General features: G+C 37.9%; 1 protein-coding gene across 1 annotated transcript in view; it reads left to right on the top strand.

Moving 5' to 3' along the window:
- Positions 1-19,221, top strand: part of MND1 (meiotic nuclear divisions 1) — a 61,728-nt gene that overhangs the window by 30,395 nt on the left and 12,112 nt on the right. Inside the window, exons 4-5 of the mRNA XM_008144123.3 lie at positions 2,541-2,615; positions 7,061-7,175. Coding sequence (XP_008142345.3) covers positions 2,541-2,615; positions 7,061-7,175 — 190 coding nt within the window. The remainder of the gene's footprint in view (positions 1-2,540; positions 2,616-7,060; positions 7,176-19,221) is intronic.

Genomic DNA, 19,221 nt, shown 5'->3' with positions numbered 1-19,221 from the left:
TTCCATATATTAATATCTTGTGTATTTTTGTTGAGTTTGTTACCAAAATAATAGGTTTTGTTTAGATCAGTAGTTGTCCAGTGTTGCCCCCAACCAGAAGCATCAGAATCACCTTCACCTGGGAGCCTGTTAAAAATGCAAATTAGGCGACACCCCAGACATACTATTTAGAAACTGGGAGGTGGAGCCCAGCAACCTGTGTTTTAACAAGCCCTTTGGGTGAGTCTGGTATATGCTAAAATCTGAGAACTACTGGTTTAGATAATATCTGTACAGCTCTTACCACTTGAAGCCTGAATTTGGTTTAATTCCAAGATACGCATTAGGAACTATACCAATATTGCTTTTAAGAGATGTGTAGATGAAACACTGATAGCAAAGGCCACCTCACATGAGTTGCTTTCATTGTTTCCAGTAGTTGAGATTTTAAGAACTAAGCAGAGAGCCAAGAATCCTTCACTATTGAGCTGAACCAAATTGTTTCAGTACTTAGGATAATTAGCAAAAGCTTCTCATTTGTTTACATCATTTAGATTGTGTCTCCCTTCATTACCAAGATACTAAAACTGACAAATCATGGAATCACATTCCAAATACATAAGGTTATTTTCAGAGTTAAGGAGTTCCTGAATTAGCTCTCTTTCAAATGCTTTTAAGTTGTAAATAATTACAAGCAGACAAACAATACCTGGAAGACACTTCATTTCATTAATATAATTAAGATACATATCCATTAATTATTAACTTATTTTTATATAATAGCTCATTTCTAAATGTTTATAACATTTGCCTATCTGTTTTAAAACCATTTTTAATGGAAAATTTTTATGGTAATATGTATGTGTATATGTGTGTATATTTTTTCATTGGAAAATTCTTTATTCCTGAACTTAAATGTTACATGCATTTATTATTTCAAGTGGATCCTTCAGGGTGGAATATTAACTTTTTAAACATGGTGTTATTTTATAAGTGAGAACCTTAAAAAAAAAAAAAAAAACTAGATCTCCTTGTTAAATTTAGGGCTTTAGAGCTTATTTTGGCTCTTAAATCTCCAGCAGACTTTTGTTTGTTAACTTAGGAAGATAATTACTCTCAAGAAGAGGTATAACTGGTTTGGTGGTGGTGTCTTCTTGGCATTACAGATGGGCCTTGTTCATGCTGTGGGTTAGAATCAGTGACGATAGAACCAGTAGGGAAGGCTGACAATGTTCCCTTTATGCATAGTGAGAAGTGGAAGATTTCCTAAAACTAGGGTAAAGCTTCCAACTTTTTAAAGATACTGTATATGATTTTTAAGCAAAAAATAGTATCTAACTATTGTTCACCCTCTTCATATAACTAGGTCATATTGTAAAAGGTCAGTTTCTTATAATCATCCACAAGAAAGAATTTAATCATTAATTATTTTCTAAATGTTTAAAACTCGAGAATGAGGGAGGATTGGAACATATTTTAAGACCCAATCAAATAAGTCTATAATTTCTGACTAGTTTATAGCAAAAGATGTGGTGGAAAATTTAGTATTGGGAATTTCCTGTGAGTATTTATTTAGTCATGGGCCCAAGTGAGATTTTAAAAATTGAGGAGGGGAAGCAGTGTTGTGAAATTAATGAGTCCTTTTTGGGGAGGGCTCAGCCACAAGTTAATGAATATTCTATATCTGTGGCCTCTTTATGCTGGTATTGTTTAATCCGTTTTCATATATAATTTACAACTTTCTAAGTTCAGTGCAGTGCTTAAACGAATTACTTTTAAGGTATGTAAAAAATACATAAAATTGGCCATTGGCTAATAGATATTTTTGTTTTCTGAGAACTTAGAATATAAAGTATCAATTCCTCATAAAATACCTATCTATATATCTATATATATAAAAGCCTCATATGCAGTGTCCCCTCGGGAGTTCGACCGACCCGGCATTCGATCGCTCACTATGATGTGCGCTAACCACCAGGGGTCAGCGCGAAATGAAGGAAGGCCCCAGCTGGCAGCCGGGGAAGGGAGGCCCCAGCCGGCAGCCACTAGGGACCCTACCTGTGCATGATTTTCGTGCACTGGCCTCCAGTTTAAAAATAATAAGCGATCCATTCATTTTTACTTTGTTAGCGAAATAGGTTACAGTATTACAGTCTATAAGAAACAATTTAGGGTACTTGAAAAGACTACTCAGAAGTGAAATGAAATTTGAAGAGAATTTACATAGAATAGATTTGGAATTTTCAAATTCAATTTTTAAGTAATATACCTTAAGTTATTTGGAAAGGGAACTAAAGACTAGAAAAGATTAAAAGCATATTATTCATTTTCTGTGTAGGATAAGAAGAAATATTAAAAAAAATTTTTTTTCAGTTTGTCCTAATGGTTCATAGTACTTCATTTTCCTCAAGTTAGAGTGGTTCCCAATGTAGTCTTTGACATTTTTGTCTTATTGACTTGAGCTGAAGTCAAATCTCATTTTGTCTTTTGACTTGTAAACTTCATATTTAGCAAGTTTATCTTAGCAAGCCATTTTTTGTTTGTTTGTTTTACTTCTCTAGTTATCTGAGGGAAACCAGAAGCAAGCAAACCTACAGAAAAGCATTGAGAAAGCTAAAATTGGCCGACATGAAACGGTAAGTTTGTGTCTGTAGATTGTTTAATAATACCAATTCTAAATAAAAGAATAGGGTCATACAGCTTCCTGTGAGGAGTATGCCATCTCTACCAGAAGAGAAGTGAGTCACAGCAAAGGACATGAACGTTTGACCTGGTAGGATTCACTAATTGCGAATCTAGATTTATTATTATTTTATTATGTTGTATATGGCAGCATAGCATAGAAGCATAAACTCTGGAGCCAGACTGCCTGGGTTTGAAAGTCTCCTAAACTTTCTGTTCTCAATTTTTTTAGTTATAAAATGGGGAATAATAAAATCTACCTCATTAGGTAATTGTGTGGATTAAATTAACATTGACAAAGCACTTAGAAGAGAAACTAGTATAAGGTAAGCCCTACATAAATGTTTATATATATTTTTAAGAGTCTTGTTTTTTAAATATTGGCGCAGAACAAATGGAAAACTATCAATATAATATTCTTGTGGCCTTGTAATATTTCTAAATTATTTAAATGAATATTGACTTACTATTTTATTTTTTAAAGTGCAATGTTCTCTAGAGTATTGTTAGGTTGTTTTTAAAAATTACTTTGCTTTCTAGTTTCATCATTATATCAGATATGGATTTATGACTTAAGAAAATATTGAAGGTCAACATGAATCACTAATCAGTCCATCTAGTCATCTATCTATACCACTTGATTGTGATAGAGACTAAAAAACTTGCCACATTATAGAGAAGACTACATCTCAGGCTTACAGTGACTTTATCCTTTTCAAAGTTATTTCACATACCTTCTTCCAGAGTCAGCATAGTCACAGACAGGAATTGGACAATGGTAATTTCTAAAAAATATTAAGGGAAGAGAAGTTCAGGGCATAACATGCAGCTGTTATTTCTTCTTTGATTGACAGTAGTAATTACCACTTCTTTGTTTGATCATTTTTTTCTGCAACATTGGCAATAACTTCTAGAAGCACCTTCAACTAATGGTGACACACAAGTTGTCAACCTGTCTGCTGAGTGTTACACAGTCCACTGAAACCAATGCAACTAGGAAAAAACCAGTAGCAAACCTAGTTGGTGCCTGCACCTATCAGAAGAGTATAGTAATTCAGAAAGGCTTCTGAGAGGGATGCACTCTTATGTTATGAGCTCACCAGGCAGTACTTTTCAGAAATATGTAGCCCATCTACCAGATATTATTTACTAGAGGCCCAGTGCACGAATTTGTGCATGGGTGGGATCCCTCTGGGTGGCCTGCAGGGATCGGGCTGAAACCCGGAGTCCAACGCTGCCTGTAGCTCCTACCTGCCACTCCTGCTCATCCCAGCCCCACTGTGCCTGACATGGGCTCATGCCCAATCAGTCCCGATCGGGTGAGGCTTGCACTGCCGCAGCAGCGCTCACCAGCTATGAGCCCTGCTTCTGGCACCCTCCCAAGGGGAGTGGCCCGTGGGATCAGATTGAAACTGGCTCTCCGACATCTCCCGAGGGGTCCCGGATTGTGAGAGGGTGCAGGCCAGGCTGAGGGACCCCACTGGTGCACGATAGGGCCAGGTAGGGACCTTGGGAGGGCTCCAGGGTATGTCCGGCCCATCTCGCTCAGTCCCGATCGGCTGGACCCCAACAGTAAACTAACCTACCGGTTGGAGCATCTTCCCCCTGGTGGTCAGTGCACATCATAGCGACTGGTCAACAAGTTGACTGTCTGCCCCCGGTGGTCAGTGCATGTCATAGCGAGTGGTAGAGCAGCCTTAGCATAACATTAGCATATTACACTTTGATTGGTTGTTCGGTTGTTCTGCCATTCGGTCTATTTGCATATTATCCTTTTATTATATAGGATATATGGGACCAGTGGCTCAGTGCACGAAATTTGTGCATGGGGGGGATGGTGTCCCTCAGCCTGGCCTGTACCCTCCAATCTGGGACCCCTCAGGGGATGTCCGACTGCCAGTTTAGGCCCAAACCCTGTGGGATCAGGCCTAAACCAGCAGTTGGACATCCCTCTCACAATCTGGGACTTCTGGCTCCTAACCGCTCACCTGCCTGCATGATCGCCCCTAACACTCTGCCTGCTGGCCTGCTCGCCCCCAACTGCTCCCACCTCCTCGCCAGCCTGCTCGCCCCCAACTGCCCCCCTCACCAGCCTGATCACTCCCAACTGCCCTCCCCTCCTGGCCTGATCACCCCTAATCGCCTCTCCCTTGGCCCTGCCACCATGGCTTTGTCTGGAAGAACATCTGGAAGGTCTCCCGGAAGTTCTCCTGGTCTAATTAGCATATTACCCTTTTATTAGTATAGACTAGAGGCCCAGTGCATGAAATTCGTGCATGGTGGGGGGCTTCAGCCCGGCCTGCACCCTCTCCAATCCGGGACTGCTGGCTCCTAACTGCTCACCTGTCTGCCTGCCTGCCTGATCGCCCCTAACTGCCTCTGCCTGCTGGCCTGATCACCCCCAACTGCCCTTCCCTGCCAGCCTGATCACCCCCCAACTGCCCTCCCATGCTGGCCTGATCGCCCCAACTGCCCTTCCCTGCCAGCCTGATCACCCCCTAACTGCCCTCCCCTGCTGGCCTGATCGCCCCCTAACTGCCCTCCCCTGCTGGCCTGATCGCCCCTTAACTGCTCTCCCCTGATGGCCTGATTGCCCCCAAATGCTCTCCCCTGCCAGCCTGATCACCCCTAACTGCCTCTGCCTTGACCCCTGCCACCGTGGCTTTGTCTGGAAGGACATCCAGAAGATGTCCAGTATAATTAGCATATTCTCCTCTTATTAGTATAGATAGAATGGTGATGATGCTGACAATGAAGAAGAAATAGCTAACATAAATATTCTGCCTCATGAGCAAGGCAGGTACTCTTTCTAATATATACTATATATTTATTGAATTCTGCCAACAGCAAAGGAGGTAGTTACTATCATTGTCTCCATTTTAGTGAAAGTACAAAGAGTTAAGTAATTTGGCAAAGATCTCAGTGCCATAGCAGTCTGAGGTGGCTCCCAATTCAGGGTGTCCGGAGAGCTATCATTGCATTCACACAGATGTTCACCACTCTGCTTCTCCTGTCTTCATTAGCTTTTTCTCCTTTCATTTTTCATTGTGCAGCATGTATAATTTGGATGTGGATGGCAAATAATGACCATTTTATATGTAGTTACTTAAAAATCTCTCCTAAGCTGTGCTAATATGGTACACACTAATCATGTGTGGCTATTGACACTTAAATTAAAATAAATATCAATAGCCAGATTTCCTGTACTCAGTAGCCACATGTGGCTAATGTTTTCTGCAGAGAACACAGATCCAGGACACTTCTGTCATTGCAGAGTCCTGTTGGACTATGCTGCTTCAGAGAATGCTGCTCTGTACATGCATTCTCATATACAAATGCTAGCAAAGAGCTTTCTACAGTGGAACCAAAGAGAACAGAGAGAGGCAAACGTAGAAAAATACAAATACAGAAACAGAAGCTAGCAAGCAAACTTGAACAGGTCTTATTAGGCAGTGTGAAGTACTTAGTTTTGCCTCAGCATATCCTATAATTCTGTGCCATAACCTTTGCCAGTATTTTATTTTTGTTTGGACTTATTTTTCAGGTTTCATACATATAAATTGACTACCAATAGCTCCATGACTTCTACCTGTTAGTGGAACTATGGCTAGAAATTTCAGATGATGTTTATTGGATCACATTGTGTGTAAAAGGTTTATTCTGGTTTAGCTGTAAAGGAAAATGATGGGAGGCCACAATCTACAATTCTATTATTTCTTATATCTTTAAGTATTTTTAAAGGTTAATAATTCTTAAAGGTTGAAAAATTGTCTAGAACACTTTTAAGGAAAATTATATAATAATGGATACTACCCTAAATATTACATACATATATAGACATAATCTCGTGAAACTATTCAAGTAGTGGTATAATTTTTTTATCTAACATGAAATGACATAATCTTTGAGTTCATACATAATTAGTAACCTCTTATTTATGAGCATTTCATTCTACATATTCTCATTCAGTCAGTATATATAAAAAATGCTTGAAATGTAAGAGAAAAATGATAATTACCTTGTTCTTATACTATAAATATATATAGGTGTATTTATAATTTTGTCGCCGAAACCGGTTTGGCTCAGTGGATAGAGCGTCGGCCTGTGGACTGAAAAGTCCCAGGTTCGATTCCGGTTAAGGGCATGTACCTTGGTTGCGGGCACATCCCCAGTAGGGGGTGTGCAGGAGGCAGCTGATCGATGTTTCTCTCTCATCGATGTTTCTAACTCTCTATCTCTCTCCCTTCCTCTCTGTAAAAAATCAATAAAATATAATATTGTCAAAGCTTAATGCACATCAGTTACGAGAAATAAAATGAAAATGTCTATAAAATGTATAACCTTATAATATATGACATTTTGTTTGGCTTAATTATACATAAAAATATTTTAAATGTAGGAAGAGCGGACCAAGCTAACAAAAGAGCTTTCTTCACTTCGAGAACAAAGGGAACAGCTAAAGGCAGAAGTAGAAAAGTACAGAGAATGTGATCCTCAAGTTGTGGAAGAAATACGTAAGTTTGTGTCACATATTGAGGATTTTAACTTTGCTAATGAAAGAGACTTTATACTTCTGGTTGCCTGGTATTCTTTCTCTATGTATATAAGAAAATAAAGCCATTAACAGTATTAATGGTGCATTAAAATTTTCTTTAAGGAGACTTATCTTAAAGTGATAGCCTTAAAATTAAAAGCATTTCAAGAGTAAGGTAGTTAAGTTAGGTGGGGTAGAAGGATAAAGACATAAAATATAAGTTTAGGAAACTAAGGAGTCAGAGAAGGAGCTGACTTGGCTCCAAGTACCTTAACTCTAGAAAGAAACCCACCAATATCTTCTAGGAAAAATGGTACCAAAATATAAAGTTTGCAAATTGCAGAAAATCAGTCTGTGTTGACTTGCCTTTTGAATATACAATGATGTTTTGTCTTACTTTTAAACCAGAGTCTCCAAAGCTTCAATTTGAATAATTTTTAAATATTTATGTGAAGATAGAAATTTGATTATTTAAAGAAATGAAAGGGTGTATTATAAAGACACTGCATTTAATTGCTAAGGAAAACATAACTTTCTTCACATTTTTCTGTCTTAGCCTGTCTTTTCATTTAGGAAACTACCAAGTGAAACTTTTAGAAAAACGGACATTATGTGATTGAAGGCTTTAAAAAAAACGGAAAATATTTGGCACTTTAAAATTAACCTGAGATAGTTTGATTACAATTAAGTTATATAAAAACAAAACAAACAAACAAACAAAAAACCCTGAGCAGTTCAGTTAGTGTAATGTAAAGTTAAATTTAATTTTAAAGATAGGTCCCTGTTTTGCACAGCTCAAGAGGTACATTCACGTGCAGGTAGTACGAAGCCTAGATGGCGGTATGAATTGGCTCTGTCTCTGCTGACTATCCACGGTGATTTTCAGAGTGTGGAGGTAGAAGAACCCCCTGAGCTAGTCATTTTCTACAAATTAAGTTTTTGGAAAGACATGTTAGCTCTTTCGAGCCGCCCACAGATTCATTTCATTTATCATCATCCTGCAGAAGAAAGTGCTAATCAAATCTACTGCTACAAAATTAACCACTTTAATCTGTTTTACAGTTTTAACTAATATCACATGATCCTCAGTGAATACAAGCACATCAAAGCAGCAGGAGACAGGTAGGAGATTACTAGGAAGCTAGGCCTGCTCATGCTTTATCTTTAAAAGAAAAGAGGACATCAAATGTGTGTTTTGCCTAGAGCAGCTTCTCAGGAAAGAGAACTTTCATAACAGTTTCCTTACCCAGATTTCCTACCTTCAGCTGGTTTATTTTCAGGTTCAGTATGGCTGTGCCTTCTGGCAGTTCATCATGAAAATTCTGTTTTCACACAGTAAAACAGTAACCAAATCTGATCCTTCATTGGTTATGCTTACTTGGCTATGCCTTGCTTCCTGATTTCAGTTTTGGATGTTTTCCTTTACCAACTCTTTGCTTTCCTGTTTTATTCTCTTTCTGTCTAGGAACTGCAACTCTTAGCAATACCCATTCAGGGTTTCTGCATTTCCACTCTCTGGTCCTCTTTGTATTGCTACAGCTGGTTAGATGACCCTGACCGATATCACTTCTACTTATGACCTCCCACTTTTACAGTACTTTTCATAACTTTAATTTCATCTCTCCTCTCAGAAATGATTAAAACTCTTACAGAACTACCCTGACATATACCGCTGGTGATCCTAAGGCAGTGGATCATCGTGAGGTACAGAAAATTATCAGGGCTAGAGAATTGTGCCAGACTGATTCATGAAGTGGGAAAACTTTTATTTCTTTTTTAAAAAATAAATCTTTATTGTTCAGATTATTACAGTTGTTCCTCTTTTTTCCCCTCCATAGCTCCCCTCCACCTGGTTCCCATCCCACCCTCTTCCCTTACCTCCCCCCCCCCCACTGTCCTCATCCACAGGTGTATGATTTTTGTCCAGTCTCTTCCCGCACCTCCCACACCCTATTTCCCCTGAGAGTTGTCAGTCCACTCCCTTTCTAAGCCCCTGATTCTATTATATTCACCAGTTTATTCTGTTCATCAGATTTTTAATTCACTTGATTTTTAGATTCACTTGTTGATAGATATGTATTTGTTATTCATAATTTTTATCTTTACCTTTTTCTTCTTCTTCCTCTTCTTAGAGAATACCTTTCAGCATTTCATATAATACTGGTTTGGTGGTGATGAACTCCTTTAGCTTTTTCTTATCTGTGAAGCTCTTTAGCTGCCCTTCATTTCTGAATGTCAGCTTGGCTGGGTAGAGTACTGTTGGTTGTAGGTTCTTGCTATTCATCACTTTGACTATTTCTTGCCACTCCTGTCTGGCCTGCATAGTTTCTGTTGAGAAATCAGCTGACAGTCGTATGGGTGCTCCCTTGTAGGTAATTAACTGTTTTTCTCTTGCTGCTTTTAATATTCTCTCTTTGTCTTTTGCTCTTGGCATTTTAATTATGATGTGTCTTGGTGTGGTCCTCTTTGGATTCCTCTTGTTTGGGGTTCTGTGCGCTTCCTGGACTTGTAAGTCTATTTCTTTCACCAGGTAGGGGAAGTTTTCAGTCATTATTTCTTCAAATAGGTTTTCAGTATCTTGCTCTCTCTCTTCTTCTGGCACCCCCATAATTCTGATGTTGGTACGCTTGAAGTTGTCCCAGAGGCTTCTTACACTATCTTCAAATTTTTGGATTCTATTTTCTTTTAGCTTTTCCAGTTGAGTGATTTTTGCTTCTTTGTATTTCAAATCTTTGACTTGATTCTTGTGTTCCTCTAGTTTGCTGTTGGGTGTCTGTATAATATTTTTTATTTCAGTCAGTGTATGTTTAATTTCTAGTTGGTCCCTTTCCATATCCTCGAGGGTCTCTTGCATATCCTCGAGGGTCTCGCTAAATTTATTGGCCTTTTCTAGGAAATTCTTGAAAAACCTTATAACCGTGGTTTTGAACTCTATGTCCAGTCGTTTGTTTTTCTCCATTTCTTTGGTTTGTGATCTCTTTCTTTGTCTCCCCATTTTCGCTGCTTCCCTGAGTTGGTAGGGTAGCTTTGTGTGCTAGTTGTCTTATATGGGCCAGTGGCTTGGCCTCCCCAGTTACCTGAGGTGGACACTCTTAGTGCACCTCTTTGTGGACTGTGTGTACAGCCTTGTTGTAGTTAAGTCTTGATTGTTGTTGGTATCAGTGGGAGGAGTTGACCTCCAGGCCAATTGGCTGTGAGGGTCAGCTGTGTCTACGCTGGGAAACAGCCTTATTCGACTAGACTTGCAAAATTGTAAAAGTCTCTGTGCTCAGCTTGGATGGGGTGGAGTTTCAGGGTGGAGCCTACAGCCTTGGCTTCCCATCGGCCCCACCCTATGAGGTTCCTGGGTCTCAGTGTCCCTCGGTACTCGCTGCAAGCACCTCTGAGAGTAAGGCGCCCTTGAGTTTCGCCCGCTGCCAAACAGTCTAGTCTCTCCCCCAATGAATCTGGATTCCCAGATTCTCGCCCGGAACTGGGGTTCAATGCAGTCGGAACTGGGGTTTAGCGCAGTCTGGAGCTTTTGTCTCCTTCCCGCTAGAGCAATCCTGCGGCACACTCAACAGTCCGTCCTCTATGCGCATTTATGTGCGCGCCTCCGGAGCTCTGCCTTCTGCCGCTCCCCTGAGTTTCCGCCTTACAGCCCAGATTCCCCCAGTATGAGCCTGGGTCCCCAGGGTCTCGCCCGGTACTGGGGTTCAGTGCAGTCAGAGCTGGGGTTCAGCGCAGTCTGGAGCGTTTATCTCCTTCCTGCAAGAGAACGCCAGCCAGGCACTCAGCCGCCCGTCCTCTCCGGCTCCGTCCTCTCTGCACGTGCGCACACGCCGTGTCTTCGTACCTCAGTCTTTTACGGCTCCTCTGATTTTCCTTATGGTTTTCTCTTTCCTTCTAGTTGTAGGATTTCCAGTCAGCCAGCTTTCCTGTGGTTCTGGATGATGCCCGGTTTGTCTTTTAGTTGTATTTTTGAAATAGTTGTGCAAGGCTGCAGTTTAGGTGTTTACCTATGCCGCCATCTTGGTTTCTCTGGGAAAACTTTTATTTCAGGTATTGTAATTTCAGAGGCTACCATTCCTTGTACCTCTGAATCAAGCAACAATTTTGGCAAGTGCATCACCTCTTAAAAAGAAAAGTAAAACATGACGTTTCAGGGATGATGGATTTTCTGGACAGTAGAAAGCATAGTTGAGGAAGTTTATTCTGGTTGCCTGAATTCTGCTTTCCTTCTTGTACTTTGTTTTTCAACCCACGGAAAGCAGTGTGGATGAGTATTATGGGTATGAAGTCTAATTGAAGAAGAAAAAGTTTTCTGTTTTAGAGTGAGTTAAAGAGACTTTATCATTCTTCATCAACATCAGACCTAGATTATCTTTTAATATTTGTTTATGCAGCCACATCAGATGGATCTATATTTGGATCCAATGGAATTTGTAGGATGTGTCCATTTTTTACATTTTCACACTGTACATTTCTGATCTTAATAGGGGAATGAGAGGATAAGTCCTTCCTTCCTGGCTTTGTGCTATTTTTTTCCTTCATTAAAAATATTATATATTTCTATAGAATATGTTAATTATGTAAAATTACACATATTTAATAGACAGTAGGTATGCAGGATAATTGCATTATTCCATAAATATATTTTAGATGTCAAGGTAAGTTATCTTTTTCATGGAGAGCTACCAAACTACAACCTGAAGGGGGGAGAAACTGTCAAAGCCTACATGCCTGTAAACATAATTTTTTAGTCTAATTTTAGTTTATAGTTTTATAAAGAAATGTACAATTTCTCTGCTTTTAAAATTCAGCTAACAAATAAAACTTTATTCAAATGTGGCACTTCCACTTCCAGCCAAGATAGTGATGGACTGGATTTATCCTCCCACCTGAAACCAATATATGAAATAATGGTTTTCAAGATACTTGATATCAGACAACAAAAGACAGTAGTTATTAGAACAAAGCCTTATGGTTGTTCCACCTTATTTTGTTGAGAGTTTCCTGGCTGTGGCACAAGGAAGGAGAACCTGGGCAGAGCCCTGCAGACTCCCTTAAGGAGGAGAATGAATTGAGAATGAGGGAGATCATATGGCTAGAGTTGATCTAGGCCAGCATACTAGAGAGGAGAGAGTTACATAGAAAGAGAACCCTGGATATCTATAGACGGTTTCTCTCAAGTACTTAGTTCATGCAATTGAGGACACTGCCCAAAGCTAGGGAAAGAACAGTCTGAAAGGATTAAAAGGAACAGTGCCAGGAACCCACATAGGACCAGGTATAGTGCCAACTCTTACCAGCCAGACTAGAAAAATGTGTAATTCACAAGGCATTGGGTAGAGTACTCAAGAAGGTCTTGACTGCTCTCAACCTATCTAACCAATCCTAAGAGCAAGTCTTGAAAGCATCAAAGTGTTTCAAAGTAACTTTTGGCATTACAGAACAAGTTCAAGAATATTTATAGGAGTACAAAAATATCTAGCACCCAAAATTATAAAATTCATAACGTCTGGCATACAATGAAAGATTACCAGGCATGCAAAGAAATAGGAAAACATGATCCTTAATGAGAAGAATAAACCATCAATCAAAACTAACCCAGAACTGACACAAATGATAAAATTAAAATACCATAAACTTATTTTAAATGTAATCTATATATTCAAAAAGTTAAGTAGAAACATGAAAGATATAAAAAAGATCCAAGTCAAACTTGTGGAGATAAATACTTCTGAATTGGAATGACAGCATATTAAACTTTGTGAAAGGATTAGTGTACTTGAAGACATAGCAGTAGAAATGATCCAAAATGAAACTCTGAGAGAGAAAAAAATGTTTTTAATGAAAATAGCATTTATGAGTTGTAGGACAACCTCAGGTAACCTAATATATTTGTAACTGGTGTCCCAAAAGGAGTGTATGTTGGGAGGCAACAGGATTTTCCAGGTCAGAAATATATCTGAAGAAATAAATATCAGAAATAAAGACTAAATTTTTTTTAATTTGATGGAAACTATAACCCACAGATTCAAGAAATTTAAATATATAAATTGTAAATGGCAATGATCTCCTTATCCCTAAATCTAAAAAACTTTTTTAGACTTTAACCTCTACTTACCCCAAGTTCCCTTCCCAATGAGATTATTGTTTTTAAAATGTGCTTTTTGATAATGAAGGACTTATAGTATTTTGGCTGCTATCATGTTATTGCAGAATATAATATGCTAGATTAAGGTTTATGAGTTTCACAAACTGATTTTAATAGGATTTGGTTCTTAATGTTTTGACTATAGTATTCATATTACAAGAGTTAAGCTTATCTTGAAGTCTCTCATGCTTATTTTGAAACAGTTTTTCTGCTGATAATAGCTATAATCTTTATGTTCTTGTAGACATGGCTATGTGTTATCTCTTACTTCTCAGTAATTCCTGCAGGAAATATTTTTTACATCATGACAACAGAATTATTGATAATCATTAAGCAAGTATTAGCAACATTAGTTGTAAATATCCAAGAAGTGAAAAGTAAAAGGAATAATTTATAAAACATAAAATTTAATTTTAGCTGCTGTGACCATTACATAAAAACAGATAAAATAAATTGTAGTAAAAAATACTTGAAAGTAAATTTTTTTGTTTTTTTTTATTTCAAGAAAAACAATCTTAAATATAATAATGTTACGTGCAATAAACATTAATATCTCAAGAAAAATTATTTTAAGTATGATGTTACATGCAATAAACACCAATTATTCAAGAAAAATGATCTTACATGTAGTAATATTACATGCAATAAACATTAATATTTCAAGAATAAAAGAATTTTAAGTATCATAATATTACCAAAACTGTACTAGCATAGCACGATATCACAAAAATTGTAGGAAATATTCAAAATCTGCAAATAACAGGATTACTTCTATTATATTCTAGAATATTTTCCCCCCTCTGGCTCTATTTTTGTTCATCAGTTTATGTTGTTCATTATATTCCACAAATGAGTGAGATCATATAATATTTATATTTCTCCGGCTGGGTTATTTCACTTAGCATGATGCTCTTAAAGTCTATTTTTGTCGGATATGAGTGTTGCTACTCCAGCCTTTTTTTTTTTTTCTTCTCCATTTGCATGGAAAATTTTTTTCCATCCCTTAACTTTCATCCTGTGTGTGTTTTTTGTTTTGAGGTGGGTCTCTTGTATACAGCATATAGTTGGGTCATGTTTTTATATCCGTTCAGCTATCCTAAACCTTTTGATTGGAGCATTTAATCCATTTACATTTAGGGTTATTATTGAGAGGTACTTATTTATAGCCATTTTAATTTTGTATGGCTAGGTTTCTCTCTCTGTTTCTTCTCAGCAATCCCTTTGATGAACTCTTGAGACCTTTTTGTCTTGGAAGCTTGTTATTTGACCTTCTATTTTGAATGATAGTCTTGCTGGATATAGTAATCTTGGTCTCAGATCCTTGTTTTCCATTACCTTGAGTGCTTCATGCCATTCCCTTCTGGCCTGTAGAGTTTCTGATGAGAAATCAGGTGTCAGCCTTATGGGAACTCCTTTGTAGGTAACAGTTTTCTTTTCTCTTGCTGCCTTTAAGATTCTCTCTTTGTCTTTAATTTTTGGCATTTTAATTATGATGTGTCTGGGCGTGGGTCTATTTGGGTTCTTCTTGTTTCGGGTTCTCTGTACCTCCTGAACTTGTGTGACTTTTTCCTTTACCAGGTTAGGGAAATTTTCTACCATTATTTCTTCAAACACGTTCTCTATTCCTTTCTCCCTCTTCTGGCACACCTACTATTCTAATATTGTTACGTTTCACATTGTCCCACAAATCCCTTAAGCTCTCCTCCTGTTTTTTAATTGTTTTTTTCTTTTTAATTCTCTAGTTGAGTGATATTTCCAACTCTGTCTTCTAATTTACTGATTCAATCTTCAGCTTCCCCTAATCTGCTGTGTATTCCTTCCAATGTGTTCTTTATTTGTGTTATGTCATTCTTTATCTCAGACTGTTCTTTTTTCATAGATACTATATCTTTTTTCATACTGTTGAGAATTTTTAACATCATTACTCTGAACTCCGTTTCAGATAAATTTCTTATCTCTGCTTCATTTATCTCTTCTTTTGGAGAATTCGCTAGTTCTTTCATTTGGGGGTTGTTTCTTTGTTTCCTCATTTTAGTTGTCTGGGTTTGTGACTACGTTTTAGGCAGAGCTTCTATACCTCTCAATCTCTAATGCAGGACAGTGTTAAAGGCTGTTTCTGACTAATTGTATCAGGCAAAGACTCAAAGCCTCCAGAGATGCCTCTGTCTAAGACTAATAGGATTCTGACTTGAATTGCCCCCAGGCAATCGTCCTCAGGTATGGCGAGAGTTTTTTCAATAGGGTGGGGCAGTTGCTTCTGACTGGAGGCTAATTATTACTTTTAATCTCTTAAGTGGCCTCAGGGCAGTGTGTTTTCCAATAGGGTGTGTCAACTGTCTTCCCCCCAGGCAAGGCAAATGTATATGTGGGAAAGATGTGCTGCTTGAGGGAATGACTCAGCTCAGGAAACTTGGGGTGTCTGCTTTCTGAGCTCTATCCCCTGAGTCCCTAGTCTTGGGCTCTGCTCTCACAGCTCCAATCCACTTCATCCTCCCTCTGTCAGAGCCCAAGGTGGGTGGCTCCACAGGGAATTTTTGTTCATTGGCCCTTTAAGAGGGTGGCTGAACTTTCAGTTGCCACTCCCTGGCAGACAGCACCCCACTGCTTTTCACAGCTAGATGTTATGTGAGTACCCTCCTCAGTTTGGTGCTCTCTGCTGTGGAGCCCAGAATCGATATTAGATCCCAGAGTTCTCAGTGGCACCTCCCCCCCGCCGCCCTCCCTCCCCACAGCTGAGATATCTCTCCAGGACTTTAGTTGCCATCTGTGGGTGCCCGACCAGCCCTTTCGCAACTCCACCCCTCCTACCAGTCTCTATGCAGACTCCACCTTCAGTCCTTGGGTATCAGGGTTCTCTCCTGTGAGTTTTCCATTGATTATTCAGGAAGCCTTTCTGATTTCAGTTGTCATTCCAGCTTGTTCCTGGGAGCATGTCCATGCAGCATCCTCCTACTCTGCCACCATTTTTAATCTCAAAAGTAAATCTTAAGAAATTTTCTTAGAAATAAATGTCAGGATGACAATAACAATGGTGGAGTAAGGATCTCTGAAAGTTTACCCTTCCGTGAAAGCTGGCATGAATTGGGACAACTCTGCCAGAATTCTAGGAACAAACCAAAGATTTGCCTATTCAAGAAAAATGGCTGTCCCTAGCTGGTTTGGCTCAGTGGGTAGAGCATCGGTTTGCTGACTGAAGGGTCCCAGGTTTGATTCTGGTCAAGGCACATGCCCAGGTTGCAGGCTCAATCCCTAGTAGGGGGCAGGCAGGAGGCAGCTGATCAATGATTCTTATCATTGATGTTTTTATCTCTCTCTCCCTCTCCTTTCCTCTCTGAAATCAATTAAAAAAAAAAAAAAGAAAAATGGCTGAATCTCAGCAAGAACAGGTGTTTTGTGGTGTTTTAACTTGCCCTATATTCAATCCGTACTCTCCAGCTTTGAAAAATAACAGCCCTGCATCCTGGTATCAGAGAAAGCAGAAAGAAGCTGGATCTCTTTAAGTCCCTCATTCCCAAAGAATTGTCATTATGTGATGTCTCTGGTGGTTCTCTGAAAGCCACCAATAGGAATGAATGTCGTTATTTGACCTGGATTGGAGTATGTCAAGTGTAACAGCCTCTCCCTGGGGAGTGATTGTCTAAAATAATAAGGCAAACAGTAGACTAACCAGAAAGCTTAAAAGGAGAAGCTGAAAGATATGTCCATTAGTGCCTTAAAGATCATCATATTCCAGGAAATCTAGAAGCCCACATACATGCATAGACCTATGCACATTCTCAGGAAAGACCTGAGAAGTTCCTAATCTCCCACCTCCAGCTGACCTTTCTTGACACTTTGTGCAAGCAGGAAGTGAAAGCTAAGGCAGAGTTGTAAATTGCCTGAGTGTTTAAACATGCCCAGCACACACTGAGATGCAGTGAATGCATTGCTCTGTGGAAATTTACTAACGTCTTATTTTTTCTTTTATTATCTATTGTTTTCCAAATATTTCTCTTTTTTAAAAAATTGATTAACATTTTAATGCCTAGAGGAAATTTTTGAATTAATAACCTAGTCTTCCTTAAGAAACTGGAAAAAGAACACTCTAAATCTAAGGCAAACAGAAGAAAATACAATGAATAGAGCAGAAATAAAAGTAATAGATAATTGATTCTTTAAGCTGATCAAGAAAATTGACAAACTTTTAGGTAGACTGACTTAAGGAAAAAGGAAGATATAAATTTTTAAAATTAGGAATGAAAGAGGGAACATTATTAACCTTACAGAAATAAAAAGAAGTATAAGGGAACGCTATGAGCAGTTATGGTCAATAAATTTAATAAACTACATGAAATTAACAAATTCCTAGAAAGATACAAACTACTAAAATGGTCTCAAGCAGAAATAGACTAAATAGATGTATAACATGTAAAGAGATTGAATTGGAAATAAAAAAAACTTCCTGCAATGAAAAGCCTAGTCTACACTGCAGAATTCTACCAGTTTAAAGAAGAATCAACTTTTCAAAGAAAAAATTAGAAAAGGACAGAACACTTTCTAACTCATTCTTTGAGATCAGTATTACTCTGATACCAAAACCAGACAAAGACATCATAAGAAAACTTTAGATAAATATTGCTTATGAATATAGATGTAAGAATTCTCAACAAAATACTAGCAAATCAGATCCAGCAGTATATAAAAAGGAATATGATTAACTGATATTTATCCCAGGCATTCGAGGTTGGTTCAACATATAAAAATCAATCAAATACAGTATATTTTTTAGAATAAAGGTGCGGGAACTCCACATGATTATCTCAATAAACAAAAAAATAAGTATTTGAAAAAAAATCCAACACTCTTTCACGATAAAAACACACAACAAACTAGGAATAGAAGTGAGCTTTCTCACTCTAATAAAAGGACATCTATAAAAAATCCATAGCTAACATCATATTAAATGGCAAAGAGCTATATGCTTTTCCCAAGAATGTCCAGTCTCACCACCTCTATTCAACATTGTACTAGAAATTCAAGGCAGGGCAATTAGGCAAGAAATAAATAAATGGAATTCATGTTGAAAAGGGAAAAGTAAATGTATTGCTATTTGCAGTTGATACAATCTTAGATAGCCATAAACAATCCACCAAAAAAAACAAAAAAACAAAAAACCCAAAACTATTAGTGCTAATAAGTGAGATTACAGCATACAAAGTCAATATACAGAAATTACTTGCATTTTATATACTAAAAATGAATACTCTGAAAATAAGAAAAAAATTTCATTACAATAGCAGCAAAATGAATAAAATACCTAGGAGTAAAGTTAATCAAAGAAGTGTATGATTTACTGAAAACTACAAAACATTTAATGAAATTAAAGACCTAATAAATAGAAAGACATTCTATGTTTATGCATTACTAGACTTAATATTGTTAAGATGGAAATACTCCCCATCTTGATCTACAGATTTAATGTAAAACCTATCAAAAATCCAATTGCTTATGTCAACATCCAAAATATATATCTATTTTAACATTTTACAACTCAACAATTAAAAACATAATTCAATTTATACATGAGCAAAGGATTTGAATAGACATTTTCCCCAAGAAAAGTACATAGTTTTCCAGTGAAAAAACTCAACATCTTTAGTCAACAGAGTAAAAATCAAAACCACAATGAGATACTACTTTACACCCATTAGAATGGCCATAATAAAAAGAATGGAAAATAATTGTTGGTGAGAAGAAATTAGAACTCTTGGATTGCTTGGGAGTATGGAGGATTATTAAAATGAAGTAGCCAATTAAAAAATATTGTTGAAAATATTACATATGTCCCCTTTTTTCTCCCATTGACCCTTATAGCCTGCCCCCGCTCTAGGCCTCCACCACCCTGTGC

This window comes from Eptesicus fuscus, chromosome 6 (assembly GCF_027574615.1).
Source record: "Eptesicus fuscus isolate TK198812 chromosome 6, DD_ASM_mEF_20220401, whole genome shotgun sequence".
Lineage (NCBI taxonomy): Eukaryota > Metazoa > Chordata > Mammalia > Chiroptera > Vespertilionidae > Eptesicus > Eptesicus fuscus.
Note: the sequence above shows the minus strand (reverse complement) of the source record. Positions and strands in the feature narration are given on the sequence as shown.